The sequence below is a fragment of the Danio aesculapii genome, chromosome 22, assembly GCF_903798145.1.
Source record: "Danio aesculapii chromosome 22, fDanAes4.1, whole genome shotgun sequence".
In the NCBI taxonomy this organism is placed as follows: domain Eukaryota; kingdom Metazoa; phylum Chordata; class Actinopteri; order Cypriniformes; family Danionidae; genus Danio; species Danio aesculapii.
Genome location: NC_079456.1, coordinates 5577579 through 5597168, shown reverse-complemented (window position 1 = coordinate 5597168; position 19590 = coordinate 5577579). Strand labels below are relative to the sequence as shown.

The 19590-nt window shown below is 38.0% G+C and overlaps 2 protein-coding genes across 2 annotated transcripts; both read left to right on the top strand.

The window, feature by feature from the left end:
• The first annotated feature begins 3550 nt into the window (after window positions 1-3550).
• Window positions 3551-9039, top strand: LOC130216566 (uncharacterized). The gene is made up of 6 exons (XM_056448460.1): window positions 3551-3725; window positions 3911-4210; window positions 7382-7687; window positions 7885-8184; window positions 8410-8709; window positions 8799-9039. Exons 1-6 carry the CDS (start codon window positions 3551-3553, stop codon window positions 9020-9022), a joined length of 1605 nt encoding a protein of 534 aa, XP_056304435.1. The 3' UTR covers window positions 9023-9039.
• Window positions 9040-12922: 3883 nt separating this feature from the next.
• Window positions 12923-18651, top strand: calr3a (calreticulin 3a). Its single transcript, XM_056447950.1, has 9 exons — window positions 12923-13115; window positions 13902-14003; window positions 14097-14300; window positions 14422-14516; window positions 14597-14806; window positions 14887-15000; window positions 17595-17738; window positions 17956-18048; window positions 18163-18651. The coding sequence occupies exons 1-9, from the start codon at window positions 13025-13027 to the stop codon at window positions 18364-18366; spliced, it is 1257 nt and encodes a 418-aa protein (XP_056303925.1). The 5' UTR covers window positions 12923-13024; the 3' UTR covers window positions 18367-18651.
• Window positions 18652-19590: the final 939 nt, after the last annotated feature.

The window sequence follows — 19590 nt, the reverse complement described above, 5'->3', positions numbered from 1 at the left end:
TTCTCAGCAGTTTCCTTCTGCTGAAAATAGCTCAATTGATCTACAGGATGTTGAGGCAGTGTCACACTTAATGCACTCAATGGAGCTAGTGACTCACTGTGAGGGGTAGTGTTAGGTGTGTTTTTAGGTGTGCACCTGGTCTGCATCCGGACCTCTCTTACACTGAAAGATAGCTCACCAGCGTATCTGTCAGTTCATCCCTGAACCCATTTTTAAGAGTTTGTCTTTCATATCTGTGGACTGAAAGCGTTGTTGAAGATGTTTCACAGAGTCTGCTTCTGTTTGTGTTTGTGGTGTCTGGTTGGTGAGTCTCAAACATTTTATTATCTCAGAGGTTTCTGTTCTGGTGTAACATATAATGAATTAATGGTTTGCTTTATGGAGTGTCAAACAAGTGTTCATGATGTAACTGTTGATACTGTTGTTGTACATTCATGACACGGATGTAGCCAAAATCTGGTATCATCGGTTTTAACCCATTATTTTGGTCCTAATTGTATAGGGTTGATAAGATCTTGAAACTACTGTTTGAATGTTTAGTCCAATGAACTTCAGTTCACTGAACGTCTACTATATGAAGGAAAACTCCACTTTACTTTTTAAAATAATTATCAGGAAATGTTAGTTCTAGAAGTGAACTGATCTCTTGCACCAGGGGCGTCACTAGACCCAAGTAAAAATTGGCTGTGTGCCAGTGAAAGCTTTGAGTTACGCTTTTTTTTTTTTTTTTTTACATGTGAGTGTCTTAATTAAGAGTGGTAATTCCAGAGTAAAAACATTATTCTCTATGTACAACCAAACCATTACTTATAAAAGCAATATAGCTTAATTGAAAACAAAACCCTGTTTTCTCTTTACACACTCCCTCTTGGTTCTATTATTAGGACGTGTGGGCTGTTATTCCATTATTATGCTGACGACATACAAATAGTTTAAGTGACTTTTGGCCAATTTGCCTGATGTTAAGGCAATGCTCACAAGAGTTTCAATAAGAGTCAAACAGAAATTATCAATTTTAGACCTTCCGATTCTTCTGTTAGGCCTAATCTAAATGTTGGTGGGCTGTCCTCAGCTGTAAAACCATGTTGAAAAATCTGGGAGTTGTGTTTGATTATTTAAAAAAATTTGACAGGCAGATAAATTATGTGGCAAAATCTTGCATTTTCCAGCTTCGACTATTATCTAAAACAGACTTTTCGATCTTTTACAAATTTGGATTAAGTAATCCATGCTGTCATCTCTTCAATAGTCCTCTACTGTAATTCTCTTTATTTTGGGATTAGCCATTCAGCTATGGCCAGCAGCTAGCTCACTGCAACTCTCAGATGGTTGCCCACTGAAGCTAAGCAGGGCTTTGCCCGGTCAGTACCTGGATGAGAGACCACATGGGAAAGCTAGGTTGCTGCTGGAAGTGGTGTTAGTGAGACCAGTAGGGAGCACTCAACCTGCAGTCTGTGTGGGTCCTAACATCACAGTATATTGATGAGGTCTCTACTGTCAGTGAGTTTTAGATGAGACGTTAAACTGATTGAGGCAACAAAAAAAAAGCCCCTCTCAGACTGCCGTCAGGGGGTAAAAAGCCCCACAAGCACATTAACACATAGACACAGCATTGCAAGGAGATGGGAACAGGGCATGTGAATATAGTCTGATAAAGGCGGCCGCCATCTGGTCCTGCAGCCAGGGGGTGCTGGTCACAAACCTGCCTACCCACATCGATGGGTGAAAGCACACGAAGGCGTGGGGTTAGGCAGTGATTTTCTATCTGTAGCTGTGTATGTGTGTGTGTGTGTGTAAGCCTGTAGTCTCAACAGGTGTCCTTGGAACAGGGAGCAGGGATTTAGAGCGTCTCATTGTCATGTTCTCAGGGGGTAGTTGTTTGTCTCCAGCCGAGGCCGTCTGGCAGGAGAGTCACAGGGAAGCCGAATGTCAATTTTGCAGATATCTAATGTCCATCACTGGTCACCAGTTCTGACCAAATCTTGCTACAAAACCGCTAGTTTCTCCTTGATGTTTTCCAATTGGTGGTCTATAGCCACAGTCTGAGTATTAACAACCCTACTCACCATTGTTTCAATCAAGCCAGTTAGCTTAGTGGTTTTTTGAGCCACACTGATCGCTTTTATCAATTGTCGATACCCCAGGGCCCCGCATAAGCCCATCAGCAGAAACCCCATTATCAAAGTTCCTAATAGATAGATGTCTTCAATATCCTTCAGGGACAGAGTGGCCATGCTCACAACGCGCCACTTCTCCCACTCGTCCATCATGTATCCAGCTGCAAACATCCCCGCAGGACAGTTGGGTTCCCCTGAACCCAGACTTGTCATCGAGAAGATGGTGTCAATTGTGTTCAGAGACCAGTTGATCAGATCCATAATTCTGTATTGTTTGGAGAGCAGGGCAAGTAGAGCCTCAGAGATAGAATAAGATGAGACATGAAGATCCAGCCAGGAGAGATTTGGGAGGGAGAGGAAAAAAGTGTGACCGCCTTCACCAATATATACATAGCTTTTATTTACATTTGAATAAAAAGTGGCATGTCCAAAATTATTGATACCCTTTGCAAACTGTCACAGTCTATGGGAAAATCCAAAGTTCAGTACCATCTCAAATGTTCTAAAGCACCCTAATTACCCTGAATCACTGGGAACAGCTGTTTAAATCAACTCAACAGGTGAAAAACAGAAGCTCTCTGCTGTTGGTTTGTGGACAGTCATGGCTTAGACAAAGACGCTGCATTGAATGTGAGAGAAAGAGAGAGATTGGGCAGCTGGCATTATATAATTATAAAACAATAAATATAATTATGGGGTGGCAAGATGGCTTATAGCAATAAAGTCAAGGCATGGTCATGTTGGCATGACTTGGCTTGTTTGGGGGAAGCGCATTTATTTTGAACTATGATGAAAACTGACTGGAAGTACCTGTGTGTTTAAATAAATATAATGCACACCCTCCAGCCAATCAGAATCCAGAATTTCAACAGACCATGGAATGAGTCAATCTTTTTGGCTTTAAATTAGTAATTATTATTGTTAAATGAAATAACAGTTTGTGCGTCTCTTTGTAATTTTTTACTTTAATTTTAAATTACGCTTCACCCCACCTCACAACTTAATACCCCCGTGCATGTAAATGCACACACACACACCCAAAGGTTTGTCAAATAGAGAAAATAGTCACAGTATTGCATGCAACTCATCATCACAGACCTGAAGAACAGCAGAAGAATCTCCTTTCTTACTCTGAATGACCTGAGATGATGAAGAAAGTGGATTCTCTGATATAGAAATAACTGAAGATCTGTTTTTAGAGATTACATTGAATCATTGAGTATTTTAGAGATGACTTTTTCAAGCCAACTTCATGTGATTTAAAGCTTTAATCTGACAAAATCTGTTCTATAGGTGGATTTGATTATTATTATTATCAAGTGTTGGTGGGAAAGTCAGTCACTCTGAGCCCTGATCTCACTGAACTGAAGAATGATGAGCAGATTCAGTGGAGGATTGGAAATAAAAACACTGTAATAGCAGAAATCAATGCAATGGCGAACAGATTCTCTGTATATGATGGTGTTCTTGATGGAGGATTCAGAAACAGACTGAAACTGGACAATAAAACTGGATCTCTGATCATCACAGACATCAGAGCCGAAGATGCTGGAGTTTATGAACTGCAGACCAATCAGATAAGCACGGCAGTCATTCTTAAAGTCTCTAGTGAGTTGAATATTTGTTTCACCGGTTTCATTTTTTAATCAGCAAATACAATATTAATCCACATTAAGTGTTGCATTGGTGTGTCTCTTCTGTTGTTTTATTATATTCATTGTAAATTTAACATTCAGACTGTAAAGCCTTTTTGAATGTTGATATTTGTTCTCTTTGTGTGTTTGATGATGAAGATGAAATGCGAGTGTGGGCCGAAAAATCAGTCACTCTGAGCTCTGGTGTAACTAGACTGAGGAATGATGATCAGATTCAGTGGAGGTTTGGAGATAAAGACACTTTAATAGCTGAAATCATTCAACAGACCAACAGATTCTCTGTATTTGATGATGTTCTTGATGGGAGATTCAGAGACAGACTAAAACTGGACAAGAGAACTGGATCGCTGACCATCCCGGACACCAGAACTGAACATGCTGGAGTTTATAAACTACAGACCAACAATGAAATCAACACTGTTAAACTGAAAGTTAGGGGTGAGTTAAATATTAGTTTGATTTATGTTATAACAAGCACAAAGACACAATTACTAATCCAAACATCCTTTTGCTTTTGTAGATTTATGATATTAATGATGCAGTAGGAGCTCTGGGATAATGCTAAGTTTAGCATAATAGCATTAAAGCATTGACGCTCCCTGGCGTCAAAAGTTCTGACTCCTGAATCATGAATGCACACCAAATAGATAAAAAAATAAATGAAGGGGGCAAATAAATGCCAAAATGGAGGAATAGGGAGGGGCGGAGGATCTTGAAGGAAGGTAGAGAAACAGAAAGGTTTTTTTTCTCTTTCTCTATTGGCCGGGGTGGGGGGTTATGTAATGACTCCTGTGGGAGTCGAATCTCTGAGTGACCCATGCAGGAGTCAGAGCCATGGGGGGCGCAATCCAGCAGGAGGCGTGACTGTGAAGGGGTGGCCGAGAATGGGCTTGGCGTGACTTCTGTGGGAGTCGGAGCTGCTGAGAAATGAGTGGTGGGGAAGCAGAGCATAACGGCGCTCGGGGGACAGGCTAGAAAAGAGAGTAGGGCAAAAAGATATCGAAATGTCTCCAACGCTAGATAGAGAGGTAGTGAGAGATAACGGCAGGGTCATGTTCGAGCCCTTAAACTCCGGTGGGTGGGAATCAGCTGGTGAGGACAAGCTGGGCTTCCTTGAGGTGGTATTGGTTGGGGCAGATGCAGGCTTTAAAAAGCATCAGAGGACCGGTGTCCGAGGGACTACGTTTGTTGATAGAAGCCCCCATTGTGGGCTGCTGTGGTGGCTGCACCTATCCTAAATGTATGGCTAGAGAATGGTTCAGGGGGGAAGCCTGAAAGGCGGAAGACTTCTTTTTTTTTTTAATACTTTATTTATAAGGATTTTGTATACATTTACACAAAACAGAAAAAAAACAAACAGTCAACAACAACAAAACAAAATAAACAAACAAATATCCCCAACACTTCTTTTCCTTTTGTGGCTTTAACAGAAGATATACATAGCTAACAGTCTGCAAACATTAAAGTCCTCAAGCGTCACACAAATGCACAGCAAGTGTACATATAGGGTGCATACTCAACTTCAGTAATGGCAAACAGAAGACTAAATGTAAAAAAGTGAACAATTCAGTGTGTAATCAAAGGAAGGTTCTGTATACCTTTATTACAAGCACTGCCATTGTGAAAGTCATTACAAAAGGCATTACAGTGACATGAAAAAGGAATAATAAAAAATAAAATAAAATAATAATAATAAATAAAAAAAAAAAAGGGGGGGGGGGGGTCTTTTAGGATTATATGAGATTGTATATATCCTCCTGCTCTAAAAATTATAAATTGTCAACATATGTCAGAAAGGGAGACTATGTTTTAAAAAAGTTATTTTTTTGAACCTCTCAGAGTAAATTAGATTTTTTCAAGCTCGATTCAATTCACCTTTATTTGTATAGCGCTTTTACAATGTAGATTGTGTCAAAGCAGCTTTACATAAAAGATCACAGTAAATAGGAACAGTGTAGTTCAGTTTGTAGTGTTTGAGTTCAGTTTAGCTCAGTTCAGTGTGGTTTAATAATCACTACTGAGAGTCCAAATATTGAAGAGCAAATCCAACGATGCGCAGCTCCACAGATCCTGAACCATGCAAGCCAGTGGCGACAGCGGAGAGGAAAAAAAAGTTCACTAATGGCGAAAGTGAAGAAAAAAAACCTTGAGAGAAACCAGGCTCAGTTGGGCACGACCATTTGAATTTCTCCGCTGGCCAAACATCTTGTGCAGAGCTGCAGTCTCAGTGGCGGAGGCTGGAAGCTGGCCTCAGCGAAGACTTGTCTGTCCCTGGAGCGTCACAGGAATCAGTCTCATGTTCTCCACTCTTCCATGACCACCACAGTAGCTGCTCAGGATACGGCCTGGTCCAGGATATGGAAACCTTGGGATCATCTCGTCGTTGGTCTTGGATCGAATCAGTGACTCTGCATAGTCTGAGGGCCTCGGGAAGAGTATCCCCAGGTGGAAATGGAGAATAAAGAGAATAATTAGCGTAGCTGCTGTTCATAGTGTATATCAACAAGATGCAGAACCTGTGTGGAAGCCCCCTAAGTGGTGCACTGAGTGTATGCTTTACTGAACAGATAGGTCTTTAATCTAGTTTTGAATTGGGAGAGTGTGTCTGAGCCTCGGACATTATCAGGAAGGCTATTCCAGAGTTTAGGAGCCATAAATGAGAAGGCTCGACCTCCTGTACTCGACTTTGCTATTCTAAGTACTACCAGAAGCCCTGAGTTTTGAGATCTTAAAGAGCGAGTTGGATTGTAGCGAGACAGAAGGTTGGTTAGATAAACAGGAGCTAGATTATTTAAAGCTTTGTAGGTAAGAAGCAATATTTTAAATTCAGTAGCTGAATAAGCTGAATAAAATAAGCCGAATAAAAGCTGAATAAAATACATCATCTACTATGTGTTGGGGCCTCCGTTTTTTTGCAATACAGAAGAATTAAATGCCTTGCCAATAGCGTGGTAAAAGCAATTACTCTACATATTTATTCTGTAAGCACAATATTTTCTGGGCTGGTTCCAAAAATTGCCAACAGGGGTTCAGGTTCAATAAGAAAACCATACATATAACTAAATGATTGAAAAATGTCTTTCCAAAAGCTCCCTAGATTTGGGCAGAATCAAATCATGTGGGCTGTTGTGGCAGGTGAATTTGAGCATCTACTGCATGCTGGACTAACAGTAGGATAGATCTTAGACCATTTTAAATTTGTGAAATGTAACCTGTGATGTATTTTAAATTGAATGAGGGCATTTCTGGTACAGTGTGATGATGAGTGTGGAAGACTTCTTTTAAGTGTTTTGGAACCAAAAGCGTGTTACTGGACGATTAGCATCATCAGTAAAAAAATAAGGCGAGGGGGTTGAACTCCTGGATCTCCTTAGGTGTAGAAATGCTAGGAGGTTTTGGAAAGGGTGCGTGGGGAAGGGGCTGTTGAAAACGTAAAAGAAATGCCCTTTGCGTATTTGATCTGTTTGCTTTGCTTGACAAGAAAATAAAGGGTGTCTTTATCCTGAAAAGTTAGATCAGATATTGAACTGAAGACAAAACTATCAAATGACTGCCCTAATCTGTCTCTGCTGATAATAATCTGTTTCTTCTCTGTGTTTGGTGATACAGCATTTAAAGAAGTGTCTGTGACAATGGGAGATTCAGTCACTCTGAGCTCTGGTGTTACTGAAATTATGGATGATGATCAGATTCAGTGGAGGTTTGGAGATGAAGACAATTTAATAGCAGAAGTCAATATAACGACCATTAAATTCTCTGTACATGATGATGTTCTTCGTGGAAGATTCAGAGACAGACTGAAACTGGACAGTAAAACTGGATCTCTGTCCATCACAGACACCACTGTTGAATATAAAGGAGATTATAAACTACAGACCAACTATATTGATTTTACTTTCCGTCTCATTGTCTGTGGTGAGTTATAAATGTGTTTCATCTGGGGTTTTTTTTATCAGCAGGTGTCATTTTAATCCACACTAATTTTTTTTTTCTGTTTTGTGTATTTTCTGTTTAATGATATTGAAATCAACTTTCTAACACAACAATAGAGCTTTAATGATCTTAATCTAACAAAACAAAAAAAAAACGTTTTTTCTGTGTTTGTGATGAAGATGACATATCAGTGAAGGAGGGAGATTCAGTCACTCTAAACTCTGATCTCACTAAACTGAAAAAATATGATCAGATAGAGTGGAGGTTTGGAGATGAAGACACTTTAATAGCTGAAATCTATAAACAGACCAACAGATTCTCTGTATTTGATGATGTTCTTGATGGGAGATTCAGAGACAGACTGAAACTGGACAATAAAACTGGATCTCTGACCATCACAGACACCAGAACTGAACATGCTGGAGTTTATAAACTATTGTTCAACTATAAGAGAGAAATACAATTCATTCTCACTGTCGGTGAGTTTAATATTGGTGTCACAGGTTATATTTATCTAGGAACAGATCTACACTAATGTCTGATCATTTAAATGTTGTTTTATTGTTTCATCTTTAATCCAGATTAAACTCAAATGCTGTTCAGACTCTATATTAGATGTTGTTCAATGCTCTACTGTGGATGGGTCTTGTCTACTTCAGTCTCTTGATTCCTCCTCATTTCTCTTTATTCTCTGGTGTTTTCAGCTCCTCTGCCTGTTCCTGTCCTCATCTTCAACTCTTCTCAATGTTCTTCATCCTCATCTTCATCAGTGCAGTATTGTTCAGTGCTGTGTTCAGTGGTGAATGTGAGCGCTGTGAGTCTCTCCTGGTACAAAGGAAACAGTTTATTGTCCAGCATCAGTGTGTCTGATCTCAGCATCAGTCTCTCTCTACCTCTGGAGGTGGAATATCAGGAGAACAACACCTACAGCTGTGTGATCAACAACACCATCAGCAACCAGACTCAACATCTGGACATCAGTCAACTCTGTCCCACATGTTCAGGTACAGCAGAGCTGATATTAGTGGATGGCAGTGCTGATATGAAGCTTTATTGACTGATCTGAGCTCAGTTTGATGTGTTTGTTCCTCAGACTCTGTTCACTGCTGTGGTCCTACTGAAGCTGCGATCCGATTGGTCCTCTCTGCTCTGGTGGGCGTGGCTACTGTCATTATTGTGCTTAATGACATCAGATCCAGAAGAGCTCAGAAGAGGGTTGGGGAGAGATTATCATTTGTTTGCGGGCATCCAAGAGTCTCTACGCATATGCAGGAGACTCCCGGAACTTCCGGGAGACTTGGGATGTCTGGATATTAGTGTATTAATGTGCCTCATGTAAGTTTATAATTGCTCCACTCACTGTAGATTAAGTAAAACAGTTTTTATATCATTTTTATGTTTAATATTATTCTATATATTTGTTATTCTTTTCATCTATAATTCATATTTGACTGGAAACTTAGGGGATTTTAAAAATTCCAATTAAGTTTGTATCTTTCCCTGTTTTTCAATGAACTTGCCTCACTCCAAGGTTCAAGACTCTCTCCATGTTTCAGACATATTTGTAAACTTAAACGACCACCTCAACAATTTACACTTATCAAGTTTAGTTTTGCTACCGCATAGTCATATACCTTTATATCAACGCTCACACTATATGTATTGGACTGTTGAATATGCCGCAATGGTTTGTACTTGAACATATGGTTATTAATTATTAAGTTTTACTACCGCTATAAACACTTTTATCTGCTGTTGGCAAACCAACTTATTGTGCATATTTAGCCACCTTCTGGATTGGAGTGTGGAGCACAACATGAGCTACGTCCCAAATGGCACACTATACACTATGTACTTGCATTTATACACACATATGTATGTAGTGTCGTCCCAAATGGAGCACTAATGGTTTTTTACTAAGCAGAAATTCAAACCGTTTCCCTGATGACGTTTGCCAAATCAGTGAAATAAATGACCAAACTATCAAATAATACCTGCCATGAGTATAACCGCATTCACCATCGGGAGGCGCTATAATCACTTTCGTAGGAGAAATTTGCTTTCACAATCTAAAATAAATGCATTTATTCAACATGTGCGCCCGAAAGCTCCGCCCCTTTCGCTACCTGAGCAAACCTGTGGATGTTGAGTGCATGAAGTGTCCATCATTCCACACTTCATTTTACCGGCTGAATGAGTTCATCATCCGGGTAATTAAAGTGACTTATTATTGTTAGAGTTTTCAGTGTGAACGCACTACTTACACTATTTATACTAAAAAATGGCGTAGAATAGTGCATAAGTATGCGATTTGGGACGCAGCTAAATTGTTTTTTACTAAGCGGAAATTCAAACCGCTTCCCTGATGACGTTTGACGATTGCCAAATTAGGGAAATAAATGACCAAACAACCAAATAATACCTGCGTTGAGTATAACTGCATTCACCATCGGAAGGTGGTATAATCACTTTCATTTGAGAATTTTACTTTCACAATACAAAATAAATAGACCCTTTTCATACTGTATTTCCGGCTTTCTCAGTAATGGAAGGCGTCATGAAAGGCTGGGTAAACTTAGAGCGCAGTGAATGAGAGTACAACAAATAATTATTTTACAATCCTCCCTGCTGAAAAAAACAGCCTAAACCAGCCTAAGCTGATTGGCTGGTTTTAGCTGGTCAACCTGCCTGGCTTTAAAGGGGGTTTTGGCCATTTCCAACCTGGTCTTAGCTGGTCAGGTTGGGAGATGACCAGCTAAAACCAGCTTGACCAGCCTGGTTTAAGCTTGACATAGCTGGTTTTAGCTGGTCATCTCTCAGCCTGACCAGTTAAGACCAGGCTGGTCAACCAGCTAAAACCAACTTAGGCTGGTTTAAGCTGTTTTTTTTTCAGCAGGGCTATTTGCCGATTTTTAACATCTGATGCATACTCAACGTAAACTTTCTAAGCACACCGGTGTAATTGTACACTTCAGGGAACAGCCAATGTTGTCTTATCACATGAGTCTCAGTGTTATCGTACGAGTCAAAGGGTTAAAAGTGTGTTCATTTAAATTTTTTTATTATTCAGTGATTCTTCCGCGTACCAATAGAAGGAAGCCTGCGTACCACAGTTTAAGAACCACTGATCTAAATAAATCATTGTTAATCGATGAATGCTGTCTGCTGTAATCTCTTTAAGACAGAGCACCCAAATCTTTAATGACTAAATGTTCAGTTGTTGTTCTTTCTAGTAACATATAGGATACTGTTTCAGAAAGTCTTGGGACTCTATTTTAACAATCTAGGTGCAAAGCGCAGGGTGCAAAAGCATTAAGGGCATGTCTGAATCCACTTTTGCTATTTTAAGGACAGAAAAATCTGCTCTGCGCCATGGCGCATGGTCTAACAGGGTTGAGCTTATTCTCTTAATGAGTTATAGGTGTGTTATGAGAATAAACCAGTGAGAGTCTCCTATTCCCTTTAAGAGTCAGTTGCGTCACTCTATGGCGCATTTGATATTTACATGGCGGACTTTGTAAGTGGAAAAACTGACAGACATCCATTAGCCTATACATAATTAATTAAGTTTATTAAGTGCAAAGATTTGTTTCAAAACTATTTCTAAATTAAGTTCTAATTTCCAGCAAATGAATAAATGAACAATAATAATAAACTTTGCTCAGATACACATGCTATGCCCCATATGGTCCAAAACCTGACAGGTGGGCAAATCTAAGCTGTTTTTTAATAAAACAAATATAAATATGCATATAATAAATAATACTGCTAATAATAATAACAATATACAAAAGCAAATTGTCATGAATAAACTGAAAAAGCCCCCCTGAGATGAAGAAGGCATGGAGGCAGTGGTTTTTATATTTATGTAGAAAATAATAATTTTGTAATATTTTATTCTATTAATTCTTTTTTATTTGTAAGAATTTCTGTATTGCTGAACATCCTGCATGTGTTTTAAGCAATATATAAGGGAGGCACACAACTAACACGCTCTGTGCTGGAGTTTAGACCTCCTCTCAGTTCATCTATGGGGTCTATTTTAGTTCCTCAAAATAGCAACATGCCAGCAATGCGAGTCCACAAAGTGGTGCAAATGGATTTGCTATTTAAACAACGTGGCTGAAAACAGAAGAAATTCTGGTCTAAAAAAAACAACACGTCATAGAATAGTGCCTTGCGCCTTATTGCGCCGGGTGTATGATGGGGCCCATAAACTTTGGTTTAGTATGGCGTATGGCAAATTTTGCAGTCCTGTCACAATTACATCCTTCCTCCTGGTCTTTATACGCTTCCTTTACATTCCCACATTTCTTAGTGTTTAATATTATACATACATTTCTGTTTCTTTGTTCCATATGTTCTGCATATCTCTCATATGCAATTAATCCTTTTCCTTAAGTCACGCTAGCGTTTTGTCTTTTATTGATGGTGTTTCAATCTTATCTACTTCCTCGTTCCCTGCTATTTCAACATGTGCCAAAACCAATAAAAACGGGTTTGGGGAAGATATTATTTATGAAATATTAAATGCTATATTAAGGGCTGCATGGTGGCACAGTGGGTAGCATGTTCGCCTCACAGCAAGAAGGTCGCTGGCTCAAGCCACAACTGGTCAGTTGGCGTTTCTGTGTGGAGTTTGCATGTTCTTCCTGTGTTCGCATGGGTTTCCTCCAGGTGCTCCACACAAGTCCAAAGACATGTGGTATAGGGGAATTGAGCAGGCTAAATTGTATGTAGTGTATGTGTGTGAATGAGTGTGTGTGGATGTTTCCCAGTGATGGGTTGCAGCTAGATTTGCGGCATCCGTTGCATAAAACATATGCTGGATAAGTTGGCGATTCGTTACGCTGTGGTAACCCCTGACTAATAAAGAGACTAAGCTGAAAAGAAAATGAATGAATATTACATTACGAGTATAGCATTAAGTTTAACAGTCTATAAGTATAACATTTACTATTTTATATACAATATGTTCCCATGCTCATCCTCTTTCTAGGCTTTCCCAAGCTGATTGAGTCTGTAAAACTTAAGGAGCTGTTATGCAGTTTTTAACACAAGAATCTCACTATACTTGTTTTTATTTCTACAAACTTCCTCATTTTGCGTCAACTACGTCGCAGAAGCCCCGCCCACCGCGCTGACTCCTCTTGGACTCCTCACTCGTGGTCTCATCTGATTGGCTGCGCGTCCGGCCAATGATCCTCGGCCATCTGTGCAGGAACACAACTGAGCCATATTTTAGTGACCATTACCTCGAGCGGCGTTCATTATTATATCAGGATCTTCGTCAAAAGCAGGTCCTTTAACCGTGCAGAGATGCGGATCACTGCAGCAGTGTGCTTTATTTCTGCACTGGCCTTCATTGCACACGCAGACGTCTATTTTAAAGAGCAGTTTCTGGACGGAGGTAGGCTAAATTCCACTTCTATGGTCGTGCATGACACATTCTTCACTATTTCAGATTGAGATCAAAGTGTTTGTAATGCAAATGTGACGACGACGACGATGATGATGTATTGAGCATATTTACTTTCATTTTTGTCATCGAAGCTTGTCAAAAATGCGACTTTTACATATTGTATTAATTTACATGCCTAGTCGTTTTATACAGCTTATATGTTAAAATAATATGAACACGATTTTTTAATATGAATATGAGTTTGGATTAATGATACATACATTAATATCAAGTTTCTAGAAATGACTTCTGAATCAAAGTCTTGGGTTTTGGTTTCAGTTCACTTTCTTAACCATAAAATTATTTTTGTTGCATAACAGCAACTTTGAGATACTAAATTTGTATACATGTTCTGCTTTACTTGGCATAATTTGCATGATTTAAATGATTCATAGTCCAAATTCAGGCAGGACATGCTGGTATTATCATCAACAGCATGGACCTAAGGGGGAAATAGCAGTATTATTGAGTAGGAAGTAGAATAAAACTCCTAAAACACAACTCAATGGTTAATCCGATCAGAGTACATAAGACATCAAGCATCATAATATTAGAATAATCAGTTTGAAATGCATGTTAATGATATATTCATTAAAATGTCTTAAATATAATTAAGGCCTTTTAAAAAAAGTGTTCATGACATAATTAAAAAAAAGGCATAACATTTTGATCAATATTTGAAATATCAATAATATTGTGCATACTTACTATATTTGCAAACTTCTTGCTTTCTAGATGGCTGGAAAAGCAGGTGGGTCGAATCCAAGCACAAGTCCGACTACGGCCAATGGAAACTGACCTCAGGGAAATTCTACGGAGATGCAGAGCTTGATAAAGGTCGGAGGTCACAGCTTCTTTCATGAGAGCTTAACTGCTTATGCAAATATCTCAATTTGACTTAAAATCATCTTTTTTTTTTTTCCCCTCAAGGTCTGCAAACAAGTCAAGATGCTCGGTTTTATGCTTTATCCAGTCGCTTTGATTCATTTAGCAATGAGGGCAAACCATTAGTGATCCAGTTTACGGTGAAACATGAGCAGAAGATTGACTGTGGCGGTGGGTATGTGAAAGTCTTCCCCGCCGAGATGGATCAGACCGAAATGCATGGTGAATCGCAGTATTACATCATGTTCGGTAAGTGACTTAATGTATTCGTATATAAAATGGCAAAAAATAAATAAAAAATCACAAAACAATATTTAAATTAACTTTCACTTTCACAATCTGTGTGTTTTACTTTCTTTCTTTGTCATAGGGCCTGACATCTGTGGCTACAGCACCAAAAAAGTCCATGTCATTTTCAACTACAAAGGCCAAAACCACCTAATCAAGAAAGACATCAAATGCAAGGTATGTTAAAATAAATAAAGTGTCTTGTCAGATTTCCTCACAGCCGTTATATAATTTAATTACTCTGCTTTGGCCATCAGGATGATGAACTCACACACCTGTACACACTGATTCTGCGACCAGACCAAACTTATGAAGTGAAAATCGACAATGAGAAAGTGGAATCAGGCTCCTTGGAGGAAGACTGGGATTTCCTTCCTTCCAAAACGATTAAGGATCCAGAGGCCAAAAAGCCAGATGATTGGGATGACAGGGCGAAAATCGATGATCCTGAAGACACGAAACCTGAGGCATGTTGTGATATTTCAAAAAATTGTACTCAAGTTATGAGTCCAGTGGTGTATTAAGACTTTAAATCCCTGCATTGTAGGATTGGGACAAACCTGAGAATATCCCTGACCCTGATGCCAAGAAACCAGACGACTGGGATGAAGACATGGATGGTGAATGGGAACCTGCAATGATCCCAAACCCAGAGTACAAGGTATAAAATGACAGTCCTCAAGTAGTCGATCTTACTTTTTTAAACTCTGAGTGGTCAGATTGCTTGAGTTTAATGGTTTTGGGCACTTGGGGAACCAGTTAACGTCACGTTATACTAGGGCTGGCCAATGTGACAAATTGCATCACAATATATCACAATTGCATCCCCAGCAAACAATTTTGTGTTTATATATACATCTAATAGACATCTATAAGTAGACAGCTTGGCTAAAACAAGGCTAAACTTGGGCTGTCAGTGAAAATCTAACAGACATCCAAGAATAGCCCAAAACTAGACTAGTCATCAAATAGACAGATTAGACCGACTTTACATGTGTAGTCGTTCATTTCTGTTAATTTCATGACTAGTCTAGTTTTGGCCTATTCTTAGACGTCTATTATATTTTCACTGACAGCCCAAATTTAGCCTTGTTTTAGGCTAAACAATTATGTTCTAATACGTCTATTAGACATCTTTTAAAAACAGAAAATACTTACTGGGTCATCTCATATTCCGATACCTCTCATATGTGATGAAATCGCAAAATCTGACAATTCAATAAGGTAATGGGTCACCCTGTTAAAAAATGTAGATAGATTTTTATTTGTTCTATAAGACGTATATTGTCTGGTCTTTCTGCAAATGTTACTGCCACCTGGAGGTTTAAGCTGGGTGTACACGATGCACAATCTAATGGTCGGAAAATTGTCCACGCACAAGTCACAAGCGAGTTTGTAAAAATCGTTTGGATGCAGTGACCTATAACACGTTTTCATGACTTGGTGAATTCAGAAGCAATCGCAAGAAATGTCACGCCAATTAGATGGACAAAATAAAACGCATAATAACTATTTATACAAGCCTTAAATGTTTGCTACAGAAAACGTATGTTCAACACCTGGGGCCTGTTTCAGAAAGGAGGTTCAACCAACTCAGAGTTTAAACTTGAACTCTGAGTTGATTTACCCAGAGCTTAAAAACTCAGAGTTTTCGGTTTCAGAATAGCTGATCTGAGTTAGGTCAATCAACTTTGAGTAGACTTTGAGTTAAGCGCGCACACACCGCTACTATAAAAAGGCATTATCAGTGGAGTGCAGATATTACTAGTGACTATGACAACATCTTAAAAAAAAAAAATAAATAAATAAAGAGATCAACATTTCTTTCTCTAGCTGAACTTGCTGTGCTCATGCAAATTATAGCAAATATGAGCATATATTTTAAAAAGCAACACCACTGCATCAGGGAATCAGGGACAGCGTGGGAAAACAGCTGCTCATGTTAATGCGGAGCTTTACATTTAAAGTATTGAAATATTTAAGTATAATAAAATAAATAATGTTACAATTTTTTACACGTTCCCACTTTTATACACATTTTAATAGATTTAAAAGTGCGTGTGTGTGTCTGCCTTTTTATTTATCAAGTGATAGAGGTTGATATGACATTTAGAATGTAAGCAGAACTAAAAATTTGTTTTTAGTAAGAAAAATAATCCCAGTAATCTAGTAACAGTATATGTCTCTGTCGAAGGTCAGTGAATTTAAGCTAATTATTTATTAAAAAAAAGGACAAGCCATTCTCATACGTGACTTTGTTCTTTGTGTGACTAAAATGTAGGCAAAAGCTGTTTTCATTCAAATATATTAATTAAATTTCTGTGCAAAATTGGAAAAACGCATAAAAGATTCGAATAAAGCAGCGTTTCCATCCAACGAATCAAAGAGAACAAAATCGTCACTTCCTGATTAAACGGGCGCCCAATATCAACAGTAAAAACAGAATTTACTGCGGTAGAAGAAGCTGCGTCAATCTTTTCTTTATTTAATATATGTACTTGCGCCACAGAAGACAATGCTGACACTGAACGCGTGGTGGCATTTGAAGCCATGAGACTGGAAGAACAGACGCTCTTGACACGCTCCAGACGCTCTGGGGGTCAATAATAATATATTAACATTAAAACTGTTAATATAAGAATAATAAAAGAATGACCAAAACATTTCAGATGTTTTATAATATGTTCAGCCTGCTGGTTTGTCCATTCGCACAAATTTTCATCATCATATGATTTCTTATAACAAACCTTTTTTAATGCATACTGTAATTGTTCAGAAAGTGTTTCTTTCGCAGTTTAGGCGCATCTTTTCTATCGAATAAAAGTTTATCCTACTCTCTTATGCGCATAAATTGCTTCAAAGTGGTCAGTTTGATCTAGTTGTCAAATCACAAGCAATGGTTTATGATTTGGCACCTGGGAGACCGTTGAAATCTACCCTACATTAACACGGTTTAGGGTTCAGTCTGAAGAAAGTTGGTTGATTTTATGTTTTAGAAGTTCTTGAGCAAGATTAACAGTCTTGGTCAAGATCTTCAGGTTGTTTTAGACCTTTTCTGAAATGACTTTATTATTGATTTGTTCAATCAACTTAAGATGGCTTCTCAATCAGAGTAATGGCTCATTATGTAGGAAACGGTTTATCATTTACATTTCGTAGTTTAGCAAATGCATTTGTCCAGAGTGACTTACAAATTAGGAAGGCTTTAAACAGCTCAATGTGAAGAGACCAACTAACAAACTTGTGTTTATGTAGGGTGAGTGGAAACCCAAACAGATTGACAACCCCTCCTACAAAGGCACCTGGGTTCATCCTGAAATTGACAACCCAGAGTACTCAGCAGATGACGCCATTTACAAGTTTGACAGCATTGGTGTTCTGGGACTGGATCTTTGGCAGGTATGGTCTAGATTGGTTTATCGTTAAATTAGCATCATGAAGTTAATTTGCAGGTTTTTCTCTGGTGAAAAATTTAACCAGTCCTATCAGAACTTCATTTGTTGTCAATTCTGCTAATCAGAATTACATATTTGGGACTGTTTTTGTGGGAATTCTTTGTAGATTTGGTTATTTTCTCTTTGTTTAACTAACCAATTGACCTTTTTTTTTTTTAAAGGTGAAATCTGGAACAATCTTTGACAATTTTTTGATCACCGATGATGTTGAGGAAGCTGAGAAATTTGGTACAGATACATGGGGTGCGACAAAGGTAATGAAATGATGGCTGTTATTGAGTGTTGATTTTCTATATACCTTTGATTAAATGTTAGATTAACATAGAAGATAATAAACGTTTCTCACCAACATTTATTTTATGTTTTAGGGACCAGAGAAGAAAATGAAGGACCAGCAGGAAGAGGAAGAACGGAAAAAGCGGGAAGAGGAAGAAAAGAGCAAAAAGGATGATAATGAGGAAGATGAAGAGGACGAAGATGAGGATGAGCCAGAGGAGGATGATCATACAGAAGAACCTCCAGAGGAAGAAGAGGAGGGTGAGGATGATGCGCTCGCTAAAGATGAGTTGTAAAGAGAAGTCTCTTCCTGAATGAGCAGATCTGATGTGGTTCTTAAGTCTTTTTCTTTAAATGAGGTGTATAATTTGACCCCGCCCCCTTTCTAGTCACATGTCGCATCCCTGAATTCAAATTTCTTTTGGTTTTGCTGCTAGAAGCCCCATGTTCATAGTACAACCTGTTAAACTAGACTAATAAATGTTTGGGTTTTCTGTTCGGTCTCGAGTTGCGCAATGGGAAAATTCTAATGTATCATTTGTTGGATTTGCACTTTTTTAAATAAATGATTTATTTTTAAATCGCTCTATTGTCTCATTTTGCTCCTACAGAATGTGAATATTACATTTTCCTTTGTTTGAACATATAAAAACATAAAGGGATGGTTTACCCAAAACTAACAATTTATTTATTTACTCTCTTAATGACTATAAATTAGTTTATTTATTCTGTTAAACACACAAAGATATATATTTTTTTAAAAGCAGAAAATCTGTAACAATTGACTTCCATTGTAGGAAAAATAAATACTATTTAGTCACTAATTACAGATTTACAGATTTTTTTTTTTTTTTTCAAAATATCTTAAGTGTTGAAAAAAGAAAAGGAAAAAAAAGTCAAACCGGTTTGGAAGAATTGAAGGGTGATTAAATGTTGACAGAATTTTCAGTTTTGGGTGAACTATACCTATAAGCCATTTTTTTTTTCTTAATTTAAATTACTGATTTATTTAATGGTGAAGGATTTTATATATATATATTAGTCAGAATTATTAGTCCCCGTTTATTTTTTTCCCCCAATTTCTGTTTAATGGAGAGGTTTTTTTTCCCCAACATATTTCTAAACATAATAGTTTTAATAACTCGTTTCTAATAACTGATTTATTTTCTCTTTGCCATGATGACAGTAAATAATATTTTACTGAATATTCTTCAAGACACTTCTATACAGCTTAATGACATTTAAAAGCTTAACTAGGTTAATGAGGTTAACTAGGCAGGTTAGGGTAATTAGGCAAGTCATTGTATAATGATGGTTTGTTCTGTCTGTAGACTATAGGAAAAATATAGCTTAAATGGGCTAATAATATTGACTTTAAAATGGGTTGTAAAAAATTAAAAACTGCTTACATTTTAGCCGAAATAAAACAAATACTTTCTCTAGAAAAAAAAAATATATATTATCAGACATACTGTGAAAAATACCTTGCTCTGTTAAACATCATTTGGGAAATATTAAAA

Excerpts from the sequence above, each read along its gene's own strand:
- LOC130216566 (XM_056448460.1), top strand. The coding sequence starts at position 3,551 with ATGGCGAACAGATTCTCTGTATATGATGGTGTTCTTGATGGAGGATTC. Across the intron at positions 4,211-7,381 it reads TGTTAAACTGAAAGTTAGGG|CATTTAAAGAAGTGTCTGTG; the intron begins GTGAGTTAAATA and ends TTGGTGATACAG. Across the intron at positions 8,185-8,409 it reads ACAATTCATTCTCACTGTCG|CTCCTCTGCCTGTTCCTGTC; the intron begins GTGAGTTTAATA and ends TGGTGTTTTCAG.
- calr3a (XM_056447950.1), top strand. The coding sequence starts at position 13,025 with ATGCGGATCACTGCAGCAGTGTGCTTTATTTCTGCACTGGCCTTCATT. Across the intron at positions 14,807-14,886 it reads CTGAAGACACGAAACCTGAG|GATTGGGACAAACCTGAGAA; the intron begins GCATGTTGTGAT and ends CCTGCATTGTAG. Across the intron at positions 18,049-18,162 it reads ATACATGGGGTGCGACAAAG|GGACCAGAGAAGAAAATGAA; the intron begins GTAATGAAATGA and ends TTTATGTTTTAG.